Source organism: Grampus griseus (assembly GCF_964374135.1).
Source record: "Grampus griseus genome assembly, chromosome: 5".
In the NCBI taxonomy this organism is placed as follows: domain Eukaryota; kingdom Metazoa; phylum Chordata; class Mammalia; order Artiodactyla; family Delphinidae; genus Grampus; species Grampus griseus.
The window spans coordinates 88,497,006-88,521,249 of NC_138998.1; the positions used below are offsets into that span (position 1 = coordinate 88,497,006).

At 35.6% G+C, this 24,244-nt stretch overlaps 1 protein-coding gene across 4 annotated transcripts in view; it reads right to left on the minus strand.

The window, feature by feature from the left end:
* The window catches only part of DZIP3 (DAZ interacting zinc finger protein 3), a 122,494-nt gene that overhangs the window by 92,990 nt on the left and 5,260 nt on the right, over nucleotides 1–24,244 (minus strand). For all 4 annotated transcript variants that reach the window (XM_082655068.1, XM_082655066.1, XM_082655065.1 and 1 more), the window contains exons 2-5: nucleotides 16,484–16,585; nucleotides 12,806–12,875; nucleotides 9,282–9,437; nucleotides 3,300–3,416 (exon numbers count right to left, since the gene is read on the minus strand). In XM_082655068.1, coding sequence (XP_082511194.1) covers nucleotides 3,300–3,416; nucleotides 9,282–9,437; nucleotides 12,806–12,875; nucleotides 16,484–16,515 — 375 coding nt within the window. In that variant the 5' untranslated portion in view covers nucleotides 16,516–16,585. The remainder of the gene's footprint in view (nucleotides 1–3,299; nucleotides 3,417–9,281; nucleotides 9,438–12,805; nucleotides 12,876–16,483; nucleotides 16,586–24,244) is intronic.

The window sequence follows — 24,244 nt, forward strand, 5'->3', positions numbered from 1 at the left end:
TGACCCACCTCCTAGAGAAATGGAAATAAAAACAAAAATAAACAAATGGGACCTAATGAAACTTAAAAGCTTTTGCACAGCAAAGGAAACCATAAAGAAGACCAAAAGACAACCCTCAGAATGGGAGAAAATATTTGCAAATGAAGCAACTGACAAAGGATTAATTTCCAAAATTTACAAGCAGCTCATGCAGCTCAATAACAACAAAACAAACAACCCAATCCAAAAATGAGCAGAAGACCTAAATAGACATTTCTCCAAAGAAGATATACAGACTGCCAACAAACACATGAAAGAATGCTCAACATCATTAATCATTAGGGAAATGCAAATCAAAATGACAATGAGATATCATCTCACACCCGTCAGAATGGCCATCATCAAAATATCTAGAAACAATAAATGCTGGAGAGGGTGTGGAGAAAAGGGAACACTCCTGCACTGCTGATGGGAATGTGAATTGGTACAGCCACTATGGAAAACAGTATGGAGTTCCTTAAAAAAACTACAAAGAGAACTAACATATGACCCAGCAACCCCACTACTGGGCATATACCCTGAGAAAATCATAATTCAAAAAGAGTCATATACCAAAATGTTCATTGCAGCTCTATTTACAATAGCCAGGAGATGGAAACAACCTAAGTGCCCATCATCGGATGAATGGATAAAGAAGATGTGGCTCATATACACAATGGAATATTACTCAGCCATAAAAAGGAACAAAATTGAGCTATTTGTAATGAGGGGGATAGACCTAGAGTCTGTCATACAGAGTGAAGTAAGTCAGAAAGAGAAAGACAAATACTGTATGCTAACACATATATATGGAATTTAAGAAAAAAAAATGTTATGAAGAACCTAGGGTTAAGACAGGAATAGAGACACAGACCTACTGGAGCACGACTTGAGGATATGGGGAGGGGGAAGGGTGAGCTGTGACAGGGCGAGAGAGAGGCATGGACATATATACACTACCAAACGTAAGGTAGATAGCTAGTGGGAAGCAGCCGCATAGCACAGGGATATCAGCTCGGTGCTTTGTGACTGCCTGGAGGGGTGGGATAGGGATGGTGGGAGGGAGGAAGATGCAAGAGGGAAGAGATATGGGAACATATGTATATGTATAACTGATTCACTTTGTTATAAAGCAGAAACTAACACAGCATTGTAAAGCAATTATACCCCAATAAAGGTGTTAAAAAAAAAGTTAAATGTCTATGGAGAAAAATATTGTTCATTCTTTTCATAAGCCCTATACTGACTAAAAAGTATAATGGCCAACAGTATATATTTATAACTGGTTGGGGTTAGGAGTTTAGCTTCAAACTAATTTCAGTGGAAATACACATGTATGTTTATTAGCAATGGGCCAAGTGAGTTTATAAACACAAACTCCCCTGTAACATCTAATTGGTTTCCATCTTAAACTTCCTATCTCTGCAGAGGCTTTGAAGCCAACACTACATGGGTTTGTATTTTGACTCCACTACTTACTACTTGATGAATTAAGCAAATTAGTTAACCTCCGTGCCCTAGTTTCTAATCTGTAAAATGGGAATAATGAGATGGGTTGCTTGTGAAGACTAAATAAGCTAATCCTTACAAAGTGCTTAGAACAGTGTCTGCTTTATAGCAAGCACTAATAGGTGTGAACTATTAGTTTGTAACTTTAAAAAAACTAGCTTCATTAAAACTACAACAAAGTCCTTGTCTCATACAATTCTAAACAAAAAGAGCATTTGAGAACAAGATAAGATGCAGAATTGTGGTAATGCTATCATTAGATGTAGAATGTAAAGAATTTAAAGATGCAAGTGGTACATTTCTAACCTAAAGGCCCTGCCCTTTCCTTCCTACCTTGCCCCCATTAACAGAGAGTATCCCAGGTACTGGAACTAAATGTATATAGAGATGTTACTGGCAGATGTCCCCCACCCCCACCCTACTGCCACTTCCTAAAAGGTTGCCTCGCCTCTCCCGGTGGCCTTGAGGAACAGAGAGAGACATCTGGATATAGTAGTAGGCTGCTCTGATTGTGACAATTCTGATTCTGCTCACAAGTGCCAACAACAGAGGAAACTTTTCCATTCTTAGTGTAAGACTCATCTTTGAAGTAATGCCTAAGTAGAGAAGGCTAAGCAATCAGCATTTGTTAATGCTGAGTTTATAGTGATTTATTTCACTGCTTAGCAGCCTGGTCACTGGGAGAAATAGCAGGTCTGCAGCATCCCAGAAGTTCTTGGGATTACATGTTGATGCAAACTACTTTTCTTTGTTCCCTCTTTTGACTCCATCTAGAATTCCTTTAGGGTGGTATATATACCTCTTAGAACCTGACCTGAGAATCCTAAAAAAAGATGATTTTTCTATCTCTTTGTATACTATTATAATATGGGATGTGGTGTCTTAGGCTACTTTGTTTGATGCCTGGGTAGTCCATTCTTGAAGACAGCTCTAATCCATCTTCTACATGTGTGCAAAACTTAGCGTATTTTACTGATCCAAATTATTCAAAGGACTGATTTTTCCTTTTATGTCCTTACTATTGGTTCTTATTTTTGATGCAATGTTTACTTTTCCTCAGATTTTTCTCTATTTCTGAAGTATCATTTGACCTTGAACATATAAGTATGTCTTGTCAATTTTATCTCACATGATTACTCAATAATAGATGACAGAAGTTCCAGTTTTTACACATACAGAAATATCTGTAGAATTACATATAGAATGGATAAACAACAAGGTCCTACTGTATAGCACAAAGAACCATATTCAATATCCTGAGATAAACCATAATGGAAAAGAATATAAAAAAGAACGTATATATATGTATACCTGAATCACTTTGCTGTACAGCAGAAATTAACACAAAATTGTAAATCAACTATACTTCAACTTAAAAAACAGAAATATCAGTAAAAAGAGGAGCTGATTATCAATTGGGGGAAAGGAAGGAGTAGTTTTTAAAGTTCATGATTCTCCATTTCTAATTGGGAAAGCCCATTTTTAGGGCTTTCAGAAAGTTCAAGTTTACTCTAGAAAGTTCAAGTTTCTCTATTTAAGATGAACAATGTTATGGTAGGAAAGGAAACTAGAATCGGCTCATTAAAGAGAAGCAGTCATGAGAAAGTACAAGACATGTGAAAGAAATCAATCTATGTATACCTTTCTCTAGAGGTAAATGAGGAAAATACAAATTGGCCTACACCTTAAAATAAGCATACATTGACAGTTCTCTCATTGAAAAAATGTTGTCCAAGTCCATTATTTCAAACTTTCAAAAAGAAAACACTTACAGTATAATTAGTAGCTTGAATGTTCCTAAGTGCTGCTTCCAGTTGGGTTATTAAGAAACGTAAAGTCAAAGCAGGAACAATTTCCTCCCCATTTTGGCTGTTGGCTGCAACTTCTCTCTGTGGAAAATAATTTGGTTGAAAATGTCCTTAAGTTAGAGCAAATATCAACATTTATTTTTATTATACAAATAATACATGCTCATTGTAGAAAATTTGGAGAATAAAGATGATTTTTTTAAAAATCCACATGACCTAGATAAAATTGTTCTCATATTTGTTTGTTTTTAAGTAGTTCAACAAATCATCTTTGTAACTACTTCCCCAAGATACTAAAAAGCACTCCTATGCCTGCTGAAGGGTTGGCAATGTCCACTCCTACTTCAGAGGAAAGTCATAATCCCACTTCATTCTCATACCTTCTATTCTCTAACACAGCTAAAAATCTTAATTCCAGCCCTGAATCTCTGGTAAATAGGAATGCTGGCTTTAAAAATACCAACACCAAGGCAAACCATCTTATGCTGTCATCTAATTTGAACCAAGTTAATATATGGATTATTACGTACCATAGTTTATTTACATAGATGAAATGAAAGGAATTAACTATGTCTTATCTTTGTGTCCATTCCCCAATGCCTCGTACCCACAAATGCTTGGCTTAAATTACATTATTTGTTTAATGATGTATTATCTATGTGGGAAATTTAATCTACACTTTCTTAACTTGGTTTCAAGTATACAATACTTCCCTGTTTTTCTCCTAGCCTAACTAGATACTTTACTTCAGTCTCCGTAACACTCAATTTAATGAACCTCTTCTCTATCAACACACATTCCCTAGATAAAGTAATCCACTGTCATCTTTTTAAATAGCGTCTACACACTAACAGTTTTCCAAATTTATATTTCGAGCTCAGAACTATCACCTGAATTCCAGACTCATGTATCCAACCATATACTCAACAATATCTCTTGAATTTGAATAGGTATATAAAACATAGCACTGAAGTTCCACCTTTGCCAAACAGTTTAGGTAGTTTCAGAGCAATATTCTCAACAAGAACTAAAAAAGCTGGATAAAATACAAAAAAAAAACTTTTTTTGTTTGGAAAGCTACCAAGGCACTGAAAATCTCTGGGGCCAACATGCAATAGAGGAGGAAGGCCCAGAGACAGCAGACTGACTTTTGGAGCCACTTATCTCCTTAAGGCAATTGCTGTATTCAGTTATGGCTGAGAGGCTGAAATGCTAGACAGAGCTTTCCACAAAGCTGCAGAGCTAGAGGGAAAATTGGAGTGTATGACCTATCAAGGAAGAGGGGCTCTGGTAAACACCTTATTCTTTTGGTTGGGACCCTGAAGAAATTTACCCTTAGAGTCAAAGTGTCTGTTTTGGTTCCAGTTGGAAGCAGACCCTAACACAAGGATTTGTATGCAAGTAGTTTATTTGAGAGGTGCAGAGAGCAATGGTAGTGGAGTGGAGAAGGGCATCAGGGAAGAGAAAGTAAGCTTTAAATTAACAGGTGTGTTATTAAGCTAGTTACCCACAGTGGATGACTAGGGTTAATACAACAGAAAAACATTGAAAAATTCAAGCCTCAGTATTATCCAACTTAAGGGGAGAGAGAACTGGGATATTTATATAATAATTCCCAAGGTTTATTGACTGAGTGCTTTCTGAGGTAAGGGGGGAGTATTAATTCCTTGGGATCTCTAAACTGCCATGAGAATTACAGCCTTCTGCAGTTCCAGAAAAAAAAAAAAAAGGCAGGCTTGAAGTATAGAGATGTAGATATGAAAACTGGAAACTGTCCAGAGTATACTGAAATGATAGAGTTCAAGGGGCCAAGGGGTATGGGCAGGGCACTGACAGTATCTGCTACAAAGGGTAAACCACAAATAGACTCTTCTTCACAGAACAGAAGTAAAGCTTGGAGTCATCTCAGTCCCTAGTTGAATTAAGTGATCTGCAAGAAAAGCACAAATAAGCAAGATTCTGTCCTGTTTTCCTAGTTCTTCTCAAAAGAAGGTTGCTCTAAACCAACCCAGGCAGCCACTGCAAGTAGCAGAATTCTGTATTATCCTTTAGATGACTATGGAATTTAAAAATAATTTTATTGAGTTATAATTAACATATTTCAAGGTGTACAACATAGTGATTTGACATTTTTCTTATGACATCATCATGAAATGATAGTTGCAGTAAGACCAGTTAACATCCATCATTATATGAACTTTTTATAATATTATTGACTATGTTCCCTAGGTATATATTATATCCCCTTGACTTATTTATCTTATAGCTGTAGGTCTGCACCTCTTAATCCCCTTCAGACAAAATAGATAACTATGGAATTTGTACTGATGTTTTTACGTTCATTCATGATTTTGGTTCTTTTTGCCTTCTTTTTTTTTGAACATTCTTACCAGGCATTTATCAATTTTATTGGTCTTTTCAAAAAATCAAGTTTTGGTTTAACTGACCTTTTCTAGTTTGTTTTATTCTATTTCATTAGTTTTAGCTATCTTTATTCTTTTTTCGCCTGTTTTTTAATTTGCTGTTCTTTCCTTAGCCTCTTGAATTTTATGTTTAGATGACTGATATTCAACCTTGCTTCTTTTTCTATTACATGCATTTCAAGCTATAAATAATCCTTGCAACACAACTTTTATCTAATAACACAAATTCTGATATATGTTTTTCATTCAGTTCCAAAATTTATCTAATGTCCAGTGTGCTTTCTTCTTTGATCTCTGGTTTAACTAGATTAGACGTATATATCTTAACTTAGGAACAGTGGTTTTCTAGTTTATCTATCTGTAACTAATTTCTAAATTAATTGTACAGTTGTTAGAGAACATGCTCTGCATGTTCTGATGTTTTGAAATTTGATGAGATTTGCTTTGTGAACTAGTATACCGTCAATTTTTGTAAATGTTATATGCATTTAAAAAGAATATACATTTTGTCACTGTTACACATATATAAGTCAATTACATCAAGTTTGCTACAGCTCTACTAATTTTGTGTTCATGTTCTATTACTTATTAAGAGAGCTATGTTAAAATCTTCCACTGGGATTGCTGATTGGTCCACTTCCCCTTTAGTATTACCAACTTTTGTTATTACACATAACATTTCTGAATGTATTTGGGTCTACTACTGGAATTTCTCTTGTATTTTCTACACTTGTCTGTAGAGCCAAGAGCAAGTAACACAATCTTTTAATTATTAGAGCTTCATAGTAAGTTTTTTTTTTAATTTATTTATTTAATTTATTTATTTTTGGCTGCGTTGGGTCTTCGTTGCTGCGCAAGGGCTTTCTCTAGTTGTGGTGAGCGGGGGCTACTCTTCGTTGCGGTTCATGGGCTTCTCATTGCGGTGGCTTCTCTTGTTGAGGAGCATGGGCTCTAGGCATGCAGGCTTCAGTAGTTGCAGCACGCGGGCTCAGTAGTCATGGCTCATGGGCTCTAGAGCACAGGCTCAGTAGTTGTGGTGCACGGGCTTAGTTGCTCCGCAGCATGTGGGATCTTCCCAGACCAGGGCTCAAACCTGTGTCCCCTGCATTGGCAGGTGGATTCTTAACCACTGCTCCACCAGGGAAGTCCCCATAGTAAGTTTTAATATCAAAGTGGGCAAATTCCCAGTCCTTCTCTCCCACACTTCTCTTTCGTAATTTTCCTGGCTATTCTTCCCTTAATTTCCCTTTAGAACTAGCTTTTAGTAACAAAAACAAAAACAAACAAACAAAAAGAAACAACAAAAAAAAACCTTTTGTTATTTTTATTGGAATTATATGATATTTGTAAATTTTAATTTCAGGAAAATTGACTTCTCTATCACATTGTGTCTTCCTACATGTATTGCTTCCCATTCTGGTCTTCGTATCTTACCTTTAATAGAGTTTTAGAAATTTTTATTTATTGTTTTAATATAAAGTATTGATTTCTAAACTTAGTGTAAAAAAATCAGTGTGTGGGGGTACTTACTAAAATGCACATTCCCAGACCTCCCCCCAGAGATTTTGATTCTTTAGGACTAGTATGGGGGTCAGATAGGCTCACGTAAGTGGCTTAGGAAAAACTGTGAGAAACACTAGTTTATATCTTGTATATTTCTTAAGTGTTTTCCTGGGTATTTTATCTTTTCTGTTACTATTAAAAATATTTTTCTTTCATTTTTACCTTCTAACTGGTATTGTTTATATACATAAAGCCTACTGATTTCTATTTCTTATTGTGGTTTCTGGGTGATTTCCAAAAGATAAGAGGGAAATAGTGGCATTATTCCATCAATTTCAAACCAGAATTCATACTTGTGGTAAATTACCTCACTTAAGATTATAGCTGTATATAAAGTCTTTGGATATTTTTAGAGTTTTTTATATTTTTAATCATAATAGTATTAATTTGTTTCATGGAAATAATTAATGATATATTCTTTCACAGAAAAGGTAAATGTGGCCTTTTCAGGACACCTATGGTGTTCTGTCTCTGCCCCCCAATTAACTGTCACAAAGAAGAGAAGATCATTTTCTTTAACTTCGGGAAATTCCATTAATTTACAAACTGATACCCATCTTGTGTTGAAAGTTTCACAACTTATTATCTAGAAAAACTATTTCTAAGATGCAAATTGACAATATATTCTCTAAAATATTTATCTCATTAAAAAATCCAGGTCTTATTATTTTTCTTTATATTTTACATTTTTGAAAAATCTGTCAGTATTTTACAAATTAGGAAAACTGAAAGCAGTTTCCTCTCCCAGAGTGGCATGTTGTGAGTTATTAGAATAAACACTAGACCTTATAGTCAACAGCTTATAAGCTACTAACCCACATTCCTATCATTATCCTTGAAAGGCTAGCATCAGCTTTGTTTAATTAATAAAAGTGTAGAGTCAAAGCTGAAACCAAAGCCCTTCACAAGATATAAGATGGAGATGTCAAGACCTTAGTGGCACTGTTATGGTAAAGAAAGAAAGGAAAGAAAGGAAAAAAGGAAGGAAGGAAGGAAAAGGAAGGAAAAAGAAGGAAGGAAAGGAGGGAGGGAGGGAAAAAAGAAAGAATGAATGAAAGAAAGAAAAGAAAAGAGTCATTGTAAAATAATAGGAAATGCATATATAATAAGAAATACATATATTGATCTGTCCCCAGTTCCTGCCAATATTTGGTCTTTGCCTCTGGTTCCAGACACAGAGCTCCTAAAACCCTTGGAATTTCCTGGATGATAGGAGTGTCTTTTGTTCTAATGAGGTGACTCTCAGTGGGCTTCTGGATGGAGGCTTGGTCACCAGAAAGACCAAGCCATGATTAGAAGCTTGGAAATTTCAGCACCATACCCCAAAGAGGGAAGAGAGGCTGGAAACTGAATTAATAATTAATCATGCCTACGTGATGAAATCTCCACAAAAATTCTAAAAGTATGGGCTTTGGAAAACTTCCAGTTTGCATATGCACATGCCAGGAGAGTGGTGTACCCCAACTCCAAAAGAAGAGAAGCTCCTGCACTTAAGACCCTTCCTTGCCCTATGTATATCTTCCTGTGATTGTTCAGCTGTATCCTTTATCAATCATATCATTTATCATGTAATAAACTGGTCAACGTGTTTCCCTGAGTTCCGTAAGCTGTTCTGGCAAATTACTGCACTCATGAGGGGTCATGGGAACCCCAATGTATAGCCAGTCAGTCAGAAGTACTGGGGCAACCTAGTACTGGTGATTGGCATCTGAAGTGGGAGCAGTCTTGGATTGGGCCCTTAACTTGTGGAATCAGTTGCTAACTCCAGGTAGACAGTGTCAGAATTGAATTGATTTATAGGACACCCAGGTAACGTTGGAGAATTGACTGTTGTGGACTAAACCCACACATCTAGTGTCAGAAGTGCTGTGAGTATGGCAGTAGTGTGAGAGTAAAAGAACACAGTGTATCATATACACAGACCTACACTTCTGCTCCAAATATCAAATTATGATCTTACCTGCATAGTTTGGAAGGAAAAATCTTCTTGTAAGAACTTCTTGATGTGAGGAACCACACCTTTTGGTAGAGTATTAATTGCATTCAATAACTTCTTCACTTCTAATAGCAGGTTAACAGGGACAAGATCAGTAGGTATGTTCTTTTCCTGTTTGTCCTAGAAGACATTATTAAAAATTTACACAATTATACATGTTCTAATTTACTCTAATATTAAAACCAGCTAAAGTATTTTTTTTTAAAAAGTTCCTTTACATGCTATATGTAGATCACTCTGACAGACTACAATAAGAATAAGACATTCTCTCTGCTCTCAAGGAACTTACAACATAGCTGAAAGTTTAAGACTAAAACTCAAGAAGCTTTAATCTAAGGAAGGCCATCATACATGAATTTAAAAGTTATAAACAAAGCATAGATTCTAAGATGGGAATAATTATGTCTTTTTTTGATGGTGGTGGTATGGGAAACATGAATGATTTTAGGCTTAAATGTGAGTGAAGCCTTAAAAAATGGTTGCCCTTGAGAAAAACACAACATGTACTGAACTGGTCCATTTAAGGCATAAAAAATGCTAAGTTTAAAATATTAAATAGATTATTCTACAAAATAATATGAAAACTATATCCAACAGTGCTTTTTACGTTATGTGACTAATGTTTCAGCTACTAAACACAGCAATTTGAAAATGAATAGTTATAATACTTTAAATTATAAATAAATTAGTATAATATAATGATTCTACATATAATCTCAATTCAATCAGAGCCGAATAAATAGTAATAATCTTGGGACTTCAGGAACTGATCCTACAGACTTAATAAAGCTGTAGTTAATGGTTAACTGATAGCTATATAGTCAAGTCTTGCTGGATTTTCTATTAACATTAATTGTGAGGAACGAATGGGCAATAGAAATGAATAAAGATCCTGGAACAGATGGATGATGGCCTTCCTTCAAACCTTAACAAGACACCACAGTCCTTACACCCTGCTGAAACTTTGGGAATATGAATATGTAGCCACTGACCTCTGTATTTGAGAACAGACAGGTTATTACTACAGAGGCCATGTAGAGTCACTGAAAACGCAAAATAGTCACTGGTGTGTGGTAACTGTGACTGCCTGGTTTCTAACAGACCTGGAACTACCCAGGAAAGTAACTAGGAACCAATAATGTCCACAGCAGGACTACTACTCTTCCTCTTCCTCCTCCTCTCCACTTCTGGTTTTGAGTCTTAAATTGAGATTCCTTCATTCCCAACAACACCCAACAAACACATCTTACATTTTACGGTACTTCATTATATTTACACCCAAAAATGTAGGAAATGTTAACAGTTTGCTAAATCTCAGTAAAGAGTATATAAGTGTTCATTGTAGTAGTTTTGCAACTTTTCTGTAGGTTTGAAATTTTTCAAAAAGTTAAAAAAAAAAAGCTTCTAAAAAATAACCAAACAAACCTTTATAAAGAATGACCATTGTCGCACTGTTGGTGGGAATGTAAATTGATACAGCCACTATGGAGAACAGTATGGAGTTTCCTTAGAAAACTAAAAATAGAACTACCATACAACCCAGCAATCCCACTACTGGGTATATACCCTGAGAAAACCATAATACAAAAAGAGTCATGTACCAAAATGTTCATTGTAGCTCTACTTACAATAGCCAGGACATGGAAACAACCTAAGTGTCCATCAACAGATGAATGGATAAAGAAGATGTGGTACATACACACAATGGAATATTACTCAGCCATAAAAATAAATGAAACTGAGTTACTTGTAGTGAGGTGGATGGACCTAGAGACTGTCATACAGAGTGAAGTAAGTCAGAAAGAAAAAAACAAATACCATATGCTAACACATATACATGGAATCTAAAAGAAAAAAAAAAAAGGTTCTGAAGGCCTTAAGAGCAGGACAGGTATAAAGATGCAGACGTAGAGAATGGACTTGAGGACACAGGGAGGGGGAAGGGTAAGCTGTGACAAAGTGAGAGAGTGACATGGACACATATACACTACCAAATGTAAAATAGATAGCTAGTGGGAAGCAGCTGCATAGCACAGGGAGATCAGCTTGGTGCTTTCTGACCACCTAGAGGGGTGGGATAGGGAGGATGGGAGGGAGACACAAGAGGGAAGAGATATGGGGATATATGTATAGCTAATTCACTTTGTTATAAAGCAGAAACTAACACACCATAGTAAAGTAATTATACTCCAATAAAGATGTTTAAAAAAAAAAAAGAATGACCATTGTCATTTCAAACTAAGGTCGATTCTGTAATCAAAAGTCATTGCAGATTCATCTAACACTAATTACCAAATTGATACACAAGTAAGATTATGGCATGAATAAAATTTTTTCAACAGGAACTACTATAAGCTTCCTGTTTGTTAAATAATCTTATTATAAATACAATTTTAATTTTTAAGTTAGTTGTCAAAATATTTGATGCTCAATCCATTTTTGCAAAATAGATTTAGCATCTAAGCCAAATTAACGTTAAAGTTTCCACCCCCTTTCCCTCTGTATTCCGAAATCTGTATCTAGAAATGGCTTTTCTGGATCCAATCCCCCGGTCCAAGTATACATATTGAACATATTGTATTTCATCTGCAAAATTTTTTACAGTGATAACCTCATGCAGGTGAATACTATGGTTATTTTACGTTTATATATTTTTTCTTCTCCTAAGTTACTGGATAACCTTTATTAACAAATGGACATCAATCATTATATAAAACTATGTGGAAAGTAAAAATTACACTAACAAGAACCTAACAAATACCTCTCATCCATCCTTCACTAAACATAAATACATGTGGTATTCACAAACATGTGTCTGTATTTTTTTCGGTACGCGGGCCTCTCACTGCTGCGGCCTCTCCCGTCCGGACGCGCAGGCTCAGCGGCCATGGCTCATGGGCCCAGCCGCTCTACAGCATGTGGGATCCTCCCAGACCAGGGCACGAACCCGTGTCCCCTGCAACGGCAGGTGGACTCTCAACCACTGCGCCACCAGGGAAGCCCTCTGTATTTTTTAATCTACCATAAAGTATATTGTCACTGGCAATAAAAGCTTTATATTAGTGTATAATTCAGTTATTCATTTAGAACTGGAGGTTCTGACAGTAAAGATGATAAAAACAAGACGAGAATTAACTTCAGAAAGAACTCAATGAAATGTCTTACTAAATAAAATTCTCTGTGTATGTTTTATTTCTATGTGTATAGTGTTCACTTTGTTTGAATTTTGCTTTCAAAAGACAAATAAGAGATTTCTTACAATTGATTGTGGGATGTTTCTGGGCAAGTCAATTCAATTATCTACTAATTTTAACCGACAGGTAGGATTGGTGTTTAGAATGATAACTTTGAGACACAAATATCAATTATCAAAGAAAGATTTAGTGATGACCACTAAGGTAGGAAAATTTTTAGCAGATAATTAAATTGATTAGATTTAGCATTCTATTCTCATAAAGCATTAGTTAACTGACTACATTGTCTCTTACCAGTTGATCCGTTGATTTTTCTACCTTATTCTTGGTTTCCTCCTTAGCCTGCTCCTCCACAGGAAGATCCCTATTTTAAATGAAAAAGCATTATATTCAGAGCATCTCCTTACAAAGAACACAATTAAACTGTAATAGTAAAGAATCTGACATGCGAATTTTTGCCCGAAAGTTTCAGAAGTGTAAACAATATGTACCAAAGACTGGTAATAGTGGTAGAAGCCATATCTCTTTAGGAACTCAAGTTAAAGAAAAGAAATTATGCCATGTCCTTACTGGATAGTGGCAGAAAGAATACAAAGCTGATGTAATAAATTTTTCATCTTTAACAAACACACAATAGACCAAAATAATGGGAAAAAATAACTTTATAGCACTGTTTCTCAATGTAAAGAAAAAAAAGGTTGCAAAGGTTGATTTTTGATTTGTGTGTGTACGTGTGTGTGTGTGTGTGTGTGTGTGTGTGTGTGTGTGTGTGTGTGTTTATGAAAATAATTGAGGTCGGGAAAGGATCTATCTTACAGACATCTTTTTTTTTTTTTTCAGTTTCCTGGCATTGCAATTGTCCAGTTTTTCAAAATGGCTTTTTAAATTGAGGCAGAATATCATATTTAGAAATTATTAACTATTTTTATAAAAAGGAATAACAAGTTTTGCTTTTGAAATGGGCTTGAAATGTGAACATATGCAGTATTATTTACTATATGGAAAAATTCATTTATAAAATTGCTTTTGCCTATATACAGCACCATGACACAGGATTCATAATAGAAGAACCATAACATAGGGTCATATATGATTTATATAATTTTCTTAATCTTATACACTAGCAGAGATAAAACTGATGTGAGACACTTATGTCAATTGATTGACTTATTCAGAATTGTACTTTGTAAATATTATCCTATTTTACTTCATATTTATGTACTCATTTGACAGACAATCATTTATCATTTACTATGTGCTGATTTTGTCAGGGGAAACTGAGACATAAACAATGCAGTATTGTCCACACAGTGAAAGTTTCAAACAAACAATATTTCACAGTATGAGTCTCAGTGCTCTTTAAAATATCATGGTAAAGAGAAACCTGTTAACTGTTTTTTCCTACACTTCTAAGCCCCACTACAAAAAGGAACACAAGGAACTGTGTTATCAAGGAATGAAAAATACTGCAGCAGTATTCTGAAGCCTCTCCATGTTTAAGAGTACAAAAGGTACTCAAAATGGATACTCTACTTGCTAACTCCATTTCATGATAATTCACTCCTTAACCCAGTAGTTCTCAGTCCCAGATACATATTAAAATCACCTGTGAAGCTTTGGAAATATCCAGATGTCCAAACTCTACTTCAGAGCTTCTTAATCAAACGTGTGGAACATGAGCTTCTATATTTTCCATAGGTTCCATAACAAATTTTGATATAAAAACTTAATTCATCTGTACTGCCTCCCCAACACTGAAATTGCTCTAGTAAAAGTTGCTAATGAAATCGTATCTGCTACTACAATAGCTTTGTCTTAGCTCTTCAATCTACCTAGCTTTTCTGCATTACTTAACATTATCCATCATATACTCCACCCTTCCTTGAAAACCTCCACATCCTTCGCTGCTATTGGTTCTTCTCCTAGCCCCTCCAGCTGTCCACTTCTCAGTTTGTACCACTGGCTATCTCTCTTCCTTTCATTTACCTTATTCATCTATTATTTTAATAATATTTAATATAGAACTGCTTACATTAACACTATCAAACCATGCTCCCCATGTATTAGAACAGGAAGGTACATCAGTGGTCATATATGGCAGGCTACTTTATTTTGTAGATGGGTAAATTAATGCCCAGAGAGGTCATACACTAGAAAGCAGCAAAGCTAAAACTAAGTGCAAGACTAGTATTTTTCTTTTGCTATTCTGCTACTTTTACCACCTGTGTACTTTATTCTGCTGCTGGGAGAAGCTGAAATTTTGGTATAACAATATACCTGAAATATTGAATATATATAGTATACAGTAACGTTCCATTTTTAGCCCTCTTTTTTCTTAGTACATTTTCTACTTAAATTAATCTCATTTATGCCCATGAGTAAACACTCCTAGATAGGATTCAGGTCCTTCTTATTGAACTACCTTACCTTCAAGTCTCTAGCCCAATATTTGACATAAAGTAGGCACTCAAATAGTTATTGAATGAATAAATATAAAAACAAATAAATGAGCAAACTTCCATGAACTCAAATAGCACCCCATTCTAATGATTCACAAATCTATTTCTGCAGACTTAATCATTCTTTGATGCTACAGCTACACATTTCCTTCCACCTATTCGACAATCTCCATAAGAATAAATTAGCGACACCTCAGTCTGGCTTATGTCCAAAGCTGAACTCATTATCTGTCCTCTCTTACTTTCTCAACACACATTAAACCTGTCTCCTTTTGTGATCCTCATATTAGCTAATGTTACATATTTCCTTCTGGTCATTAGAAACTTTCAAACCAACTCTACTACTCTTTTGCCCCTTTTCTCACATTTAAGTAGTCAAAGAATTCTGTTGATTCTAGTTCTGTAAATCCTTCCTCTCTTACTATTTACTATTCCTATCATACAAGCCTTCATTAACTACTTCCTGAGCTATTACAATTGTCATATCTTGTCATCCTTCCCACTATCAACAGAGGTAGTCTTCCCAAAATACAGTGTAAAATTTCATTTCTCTTCTTCAAATGTCAATGGCTCTGTACAAAATAAAGCTAAACTCCTTACCAGGAGTCAAAATCCTCCCCAAGAATTTAAATACTTTTTCTTGCTGTTTCCTCAGCCAAATGACCTCCCATCTGCTCTGTTTCTACACCCATCAAAAGCCACCTTTATCCTTTAAAGTTCAGTTCAAATGTCACCTTGTGGAAACCCACTGAACCCCACTCAATAATTATTGTTCCTTTCTATATATAGCCACAGCATTTCTACCATAACACTTGGGCATGCATTTTGCCTAAAGATAAAATAACTTTTTATATATCTTCCTACTATGTTATAATTCTCTCTCAGTACATACATTTTGTCTTAGTCTTTATTCCCTAAGTACAATGGAGGTAAGTAAATACTTGTAAAACAACACATTGCTTATTATATGAGACAGTGAAAGGTGGCAAGGAGATCTCCAATACTAACCTGCTCTTTAGTATTATATGGGAGAGGTACAAGCAAGCTGAACTTTCCCTAATTTGAGGGGACAGATTGACATTTAGCCTACGCCCAGTTGAACCACTCAGTAGTCTTCTATGTTACGCTTAGGTTACCTTCTATAAAATGGGAATAATAATAGTATCCACCTCACTGAGTTGTTATGAAGTTTATATAAGTTAATGTTGGTAAGTCTATGTAAGTGCTTGTTAAATGATAAATAAAACATTACTTTGTTGAGAATGGCCCAGGTGTGGCAAGCTATGGTTCATCTTTCAATTCTTAGCTATTTACCAGGGTGTGGTCCTTAGAGAAATTTTCTAAAATTAGATTTTACCCAGTTTACATCCCCCACTAATCAAAATTGCTAAATTGTCTTGAAACATAAGGGTATCTCATTCACACTAGCTTCCCAAAGTTATGTGAAAAAGACCAATGTCGTGTCTTCAAAATGCAACAACTGCAGTTGGTTTTTTGTCAACCCATCCCTTACCTCACAAAAAATTCTTCTGGTAGAGAATCCATGCTGCACAATATTCTCTTGCAAGTTTTATTCCAAAGCTTGCAGACTGACTTTTACGACTGCTGTTTAAAGCTGTAAGGAAAGTAATACTTTTAGTGGGAAGGTAGAAGGATTTCATTCTTTCTTCCCACTATCTAAATAGTACATAATCATTAAAGAAAATTTTGAAACTGCTATAAAACAAAAATCACAGTTTCATCATCTAAACATAAATCACTACCTATATTTTAATATACTTAATATTTTCCAAGCATAGATATATCTTACCAATTTGTAATCATATTGAATAGGGAATACTCAGCATTACATTTTTCACCACTGAACACTATATCAAAATCATCTTTCATGTTATTTTATACTCCTAGTAAACATTCTCAATGGCTACATAACAACTGGTTGACTGGGGTTTCCTTGCCCATTTCCTTACAGTTGGACATTAAGATTGTTTCACATTTTTTTCATTATAAATTAGTATTGTGATAAACTGCACTGCCTATGAAGGCTTTTCTATATTTATGATTAATTCCTTACAGTAAATTATCAGAAATAGAATTCCTAGGTCAAAAGACACAAATATTTTAGGCCTCTAGGTGCATATTGCTAAATGGCTTCCCAAATGGTTTGTAATAATGTATTTCCCAGAGGTATAAGAAGTTTCTCTTTAACACAATCTTGATAGCACTCATTGTTTTATTTTCTTTTAGTCTAAAAATAACATTTAGCTACTTTTCCGGGATGTAAAGAACTCTTGCATATTTTCTAGTTCAGATATCAATGGATGTTGTGGATATTTCCTGAAGGAAAAAAAAAATACTGAGGCAAAATAAATGAAAACAAAGAGGAATAGTGTATTATTAGCATATCTATTTATTTATATTGCTCTCTATTTAACTACCCCAAGACCAATTCTTCTAAAATTAGTTCCATTTGATCTCTTTTGCTGAGAGTTCAAGCCTCCAAACTCCATTGCCCTCTGTTAGACTGACTTCCCTTTCTGATCCCACTGTACATAAGCCCAGGAAGTGTTAGAGTGAAAGTAGGTAAAACTATTGCTTGGTGCTCTGGGGCAAAGAAAGAAATGATGAGAAAAAAGAAAAGAAAGTGGCAGCAACAGCATAAATAAAACAGACCTAGAGTGCCTTGCTGCCAAGCACAAGACTGGATAAAATTTCTCATTTGTTGCCTCTAGACTGCTTATTTATTTCAGTAACTGGGTAGCCAGTTTCTCTAACAGCATATTAATATACACCCATAAATTAGATTGATAAGAGCTTTTGGAGGCCCATTACTAAAAGGCAATTCAGCAGAGGTAATTCTTAAATCAAGAAAATATATTCCACAAGATCATCTGTAAGTCACCTGTTAAGAATTCAGATTGTATTTACTCAAAGGAACATTGTTTTAAATGAGGCCGAGTCTCCCAAAAAGTCAGAAAAAGCCAAAAACACATAGAGGGGAAGAAAGAACTGTAGGACCTGAACCATCCTAAGCCTTTAGGGTTGAGTATCCTATCATTAACAAACTTATGGGGAGGGGACAACTCAGTTCCTGGTGTAAGGGCTAAAAGAAGTTCTGAGGGGATCATCTGAAAAACAAGTATTCCTAATCATGATACTAGCTATTTTCTGTATTTGACTCACATCAGCTCTCAGTTACACAGAAAGGCTGGAGAAACAAGGGTAATTCTGCAACAATTCAATGTTAGCTGATACTTCTTAATCAAAACACAAGTGCAAAGATTCACACACACAGACTCACACTAAATTCCCTCATTTAAAATGGAGCTTTCTAACACCTCTTAGTTTCTTGCCCATCCCTAATAAAACACTTCTTGCTGTCAGTATGAATATAATTCACCTATTCAGAATCTAGTTCTGTACATTATTTTGTACTTTTAGTCTTATTTTAAAAACTCAGTATACAAAGTCATATGCCTATTAAAATTTGCATTCTCTATTCAAATACTGTTGAAATATACAACCTAGAGTCCATAATGAAGCAGAGAGAGGTTGGACAAACCTTGTTATTCTTTCACACTAATCAGATCTGCTTCATTTCTTTAATAAAGCTGTATAGAAAAGGGCATGGCTTTGAGAACTGTAGGACTGTGATCAAACTTTTTCTTTTATGGTTTCCTTAACCTCCCTGGTTATTTTAATACAAAGTAACAGGCATTATTTCATAGCCAGAGCATACAAACGTGTGCCTTTTCCAGACAAAACAATCCTCTCATTTTCAGAATTTAAAAGCTCAGACATGGATAATTCCCCTTCTAATAAGCTCTCCTTCAGTTAGTAGCTGTTTGCACAGATCACAGTGAGGCTGAAGAGAAAGGAGGAAAATCCTCTGGCAACAAGGCAGAGAGGATGGAAGGCCTATGCTAAGCTATTCAGTGTTCAGCTTGAAAAAGAAAAAGATATAAAATTAATCAATAAATCAGAAGCTATTTGGATCCTGAATTAAGAGTTAAGAAAGGCTAATGGCTTTCTTTTTCAGCCTGCTTTAAAATACAACCTGATGTGAATCTCTGTGATGAAAGGTTTTCCAGAGGAGGATCATCAATCCCATCATTTCCCAGAAGCTGAGCTGATATGTGTGGCAAGCCCTACCGGCAACAGTGGCAGCAGTAGCACTTTACAGCCTCTGCTGGGAATGAAAGTGTAAGTGCCTAGCAACAGGAAGGAAGTAGCCAGCCTGAAACGTTACCACTGTATTTCTGAAATAATCCGAAGCCCTTACCATTCTAGAAGAGGCTGAAGGAAACCTTTAAAATCAGTGTTAACATGGGAGAAATGGTGAATCCAGTTTCCCCTGGTGTATTCGTTTCAATAGACTTTCCCTGTCAGCAGGAAACTTTACATTTATTCTGCCTTCCTGGAATTGAGAAACAGCTCTTCCGCAGGAACTATTCAGGTTCTGGCTGGTTGATCACAGGGCAAGTTAAAGTTCAGTGTCAATTTACAGCACACCTTTATCCACCAACCAAAATGATTTTATCTGCAGGCTGTTTTACTGGTTGGAAAATAAGGTACTGCCATCCATTTCTTGAAACAGTAAAATACCTTTCTTACTGCTCCCTCTGAGCTTCCAGTTACCACTTTTCCTCTTACCTAATGAAATTATAACAAGCTTTTTTTAATTGTAAAGGCTTTTCTTTCCCTACTTTTAAAGCTGTGCATATTCAATCAAAGTAGGCACAGCTCTTGTTTATAATTTTTCAATCATTCATTTAAACATTTACCTTGTAGCACTCCTGTCACCTCCCTAAACTGTATATTATATAAGTACATTGCCTTTAAATCCACTCAAATGATCATCTTAAGTCACCTGACCAAGTTAGAGGCTCTAATTGGCCAACAAGGTTACATTTCAATGTGTGGGTGATGTTCCATGGTCCCATGAATTTGCTACCCTTGTCAGCTCTGGCACTTACATATCACACAATGCCAGGTGGGAAAAGTGAAAAGTATCAGTGTAAAAAACAGTAAAAATAAAGTTTGCTTTTCTCAGTGCTACTAGCTTGAAAACAAAATAATATACTTGGTATTTTTCAGGACAGGAGTCCAATTATAGAGAACTTTCCTTATGCCAACTAAATCAGGGTTTCTTGGCACTACTGACATTTGGGCTGGATAAATCTTGGTTACGCAAAGTTATCCTATGCATTTTTAGGATGTTTAGCAACATCCCTAGCTATCCAGTAGACGACAGTAGCAACTATCTCCCATCTCTCAGCCCCACTGTGACAAGCAAAAATGTCTCCAAACGCTGCCAAATGTCCTCTAGGGCACAAAACTCTCCACAGTTGAGAACTACCTACCTAAATGAACGAGTTAAAATGAAAGGTTAATTAAAAGAACATAGATTGTTTTCAGCAATAAAAATAGGACCATCCTGTTATTAGGTATCATGTATTATATAAACACAACAAATCATTTGTCTACAAGAAAGAAAAATGACAAAGTATCTCATTTAGTTTCCATCAATGTCAAAAGTAAGTTGAGAGGATGCATATAGAATTGGTAGTTAAGAGCACAGAGACATTGGAGCCAGTCTGCAAGGGTATGTAAGTCAGCTTCGACACATACTTGCCATGCAACCTTGTGTGGAATTAACATCTCAGTTTCCTCATCTGAAAAATGTGGATAAAGATTATCCATGCTTCACAGGGTTGTTGTGAAGAGTAAATGTTTAAAACATGTAATTGAACAGTACCTGGCACATAGTAAGGACTATGTAAGTGTTCCTATCATCATCTTGATTTAATTTTGTTTAAATTTGTGGCGAAATTAGTTCACTTTTCTTACAATTCTCTACCTTAGAGAAAAGCTATTGTATGAAAAGGAATGGTAATAATGAGACTTTAAGAATTGGGACAAAAAATTTTTTCAAATATATCCCATATGGTACAAATGGCAGCTTAGTTTGCATATGTTCAGCACTTTGCATTTTTCACATCAGCACATATTCATCTGCCACATTCTTTAAACTGCATAATATGCCGCTGTTAAAAATTTATCATTTTACCAGACCACTATTGATAAATACATTGTATCCAGTTTGTGTGTGTTTGTGGGTTTGCTTTTTTTTTTGCTATGATAAACAAAGTTGCAATGAACAATCTTGAACATGCAACTTGGTAAAATTTTAAAATCTATTTTAAAAGCTGAATTTACTATTTCAGCACTGAATTAAATGTACTCCAGAAGTTCATGGGTCTGTTAATAAAGAAAACCCTGATAATGCTAGTTATCACTTCTGCTAGATTTTACCAAAAGAATTCCAAAACACTCCTTAAAGTTGAGATGTGAGATGTTTTAGCTACATATGAGAAGTACAGTAACCAGTTCAAGGCTGAAAAAAATATGAAGAGGACATTTTCTAGGAATAACTCAAGACATTTTGATGGGAGTTCCTTAAAACCAAACTTTTAACCATTACTGATCTGACTATATCTGCTAGCCAAGCAGCAACAGCCATTCTCGGTGGCTTTGAAAGGAGTAAAGCAGGTGTTCTATGGCTCTAGCACTCTCAAAGTCTATTTCTCACACGTTAGATAGATGCAGGTAAACAAGAAGGGCTAGGGCCATCAGGTTAAACTCAAAGAATAACAGGTTGAGGTTGTACCATTAGTTTATCAGCTGTGTGAAGAATAGGCGAAATATACTGATTATTTCATTTTCTAATTTTCCATTAATTTCTTCCATTTTGTATTTGTTTAGGTTCTTGGCAAGGCCTCAAAATGAACATACCTAGGCAAGGGAGGCCAAAACACTATTTTCCCACAAGGAAAAAATACATAGTTTGCTTAAGCAAACTCCAGGACTGAGAGACAATGGTTGGAAAATCTTTGCAAAAGTTATCAGAAACCAAACATATTTTCTGCCCCAAAATATCAGGGTACTCACTGTCCATCTCAGCTCTTGCCATTTAGCAAAGATCATTGTTAGCATTATCTGGCAGTTTATACCAGGAAGCAAGAAACTTGCAATGCATACCCAATGCCCCATATTTATAAATCTGCCAATATAGGGAACATCCTTGCCAAAATTAGCATCTTGTCTGAAGCAGGTATTTGATTCTCTTCAGATCTATTCAGTCACTATTCCTGGACTTACACAAGCAAACCTACAGAATATATACATTAATTTGTTAAAAATATATGGAATGTACTGTATCTACAAAAATATGCACAGGTTAGAATTTACCTGAAAAAAAATTCCAAATATTAAACTACCCATCAGTTTCAGGTTATTTACAGATAGCACTGCCAAAACCATGCTGTTCAAAAATGTAGCTTGGACTGTTAGAAGGACCGTATGTTACCCCTAAGCAAATTCTCCAAAAGTGGAATATTTTCAGCAATTTAAAAATATTATGTTGTCATAACAGTTGTTAGACAATAATGGGAAAGAAAGGAAACAAGACAGAATGTAAAGACATGACACGTGGAGATGATAATCAAGAATGGAATGGAGAATACAATATGTACTTGACTCTCCCACCACCAACGACCCTACCCAAATCCAACTTGATTCTCTGTCAAGGTTAAAGATTTTGGAGAAGTCCCCAATTTTTTTGATCACATACTTCTAAAGCAGTAAATTCTGAAGATATATGAATACACTGAAAATATATGACTAGCAGTTCATTTATGCTATTCATGCTATTGTAGGTACTACTATAATATAAAATTTAAAAAATGAGATTAAAATAAGCAAAAAGGGGCTTCCCTGGTGGCACAGTGGTTTAGAGTCCACCTGCCGATGTAGGGGACACGCATTCGTGCCCGGGTCCGGGAAGATCCCACATGCCGCGGAGCGGCTGGGCCCGTGAACCATGGCCGCTGAGCCTGCGCGTCCGGAGCCTATGCTCCACAACGGGAGAGGCCACAGCAGTGAGGGGCCAGTGTACCGCAAAAAAAAAAAAAAAAAAAAAAAAGCAAAAAGTAAAGTTCTAATATTTGTTCCCACACCCTAACAGTCAGTTTCACATATCTCAGGTGTGCATATTCTACTTTGGACAGCCCTGTGTCAGAAAATGACTTCACATTTTAATTCAGGAAACAGATATATACCCATTTCATGAACTTGATAATATCTATTTCCTAAAAGACTAGAAATTTTTAAATGAGATATGCAAAGGGCCCTGCTCTGCACAAAGGAGGCTTTCAACAAATACTAGTTATAATTAAAAATGATTACCATACCTTAACTTAAAACAAAAGTATGTCATTTTCATCTTTACTTATCTGTAAAATTAGATTCAGAAACAATGGATAGTACCTTTTTTTTTTAAAAGGAAAACTTCTGATTTGGGGCTATGAAATTAGATGTGAAAATGCGGGATAAAACATTTACCCAAATTATCCAAACCTTGTATTCTTAATCTAGAGTTGAAGTCTGTGAAATGTACATTAAAAAATCATGAACTGTCTGAAAAGTAAGAAAGTTAATTTCATGGTTTGGCAAATTAGCTTAATCATAATACTTGATAGTTGGGAGAGAAAACAGGAAGAAGAATAATTACAAAGGGAGAATAATTTTGGTTTATTTAGGTTTTCTGGCTTTGTGATGAAGGTTAACATTTCTGAAAATTCAGAGTTGACATTAACTGTGCAGACTGTTTCCTGGCTCTGTATAAAGGGTAAAATCAATTTAATATTAGTACATATTTGAATTGTTTTAACCATAGTGGGGACACAGTATCCAAATGACCCCATGCCTAGACCTCTGCCAATTTTCTATCACTGATTTCTTTGCCTTGAATCTTTGGAACCTGGGCCAATGGAATTTCCGTTCTGCTGTTTATGCCTATTGAATAAGCTCTTAGTTTTAGATTTGGCCTCATGCCCTCACTAGCATGGAATTCCCAAAGTCAGGAAAATTTTTTTTCTTTTTCTAAATCCCTTGCTACATCCCCAGTGCCTAGTACCTGGCGTACTTTAAGCATGCAATATTAATTTAAAGAATGAAGCCACCCATCCTTCTGCATAGTTCAAGGCCTCTGAAGGCAGAAGAGTGAACCTGTATGTAGATTAAGACTTCCTTCTTTGTTGACCTAGAGTCTTTTTTTAGAAGTCAAAGCAGCCCAGATACTGCAGCTAAGATGGATCCCTATAGACAACCATGGGGTCAAGATAGGTCGCCTGTCCTCCGGCAACTACTTCTCAGTATTTTTTATTGGTTCTTCACATCTCTCCAACCTCTAAATACTTAAGTACTTTGGGGT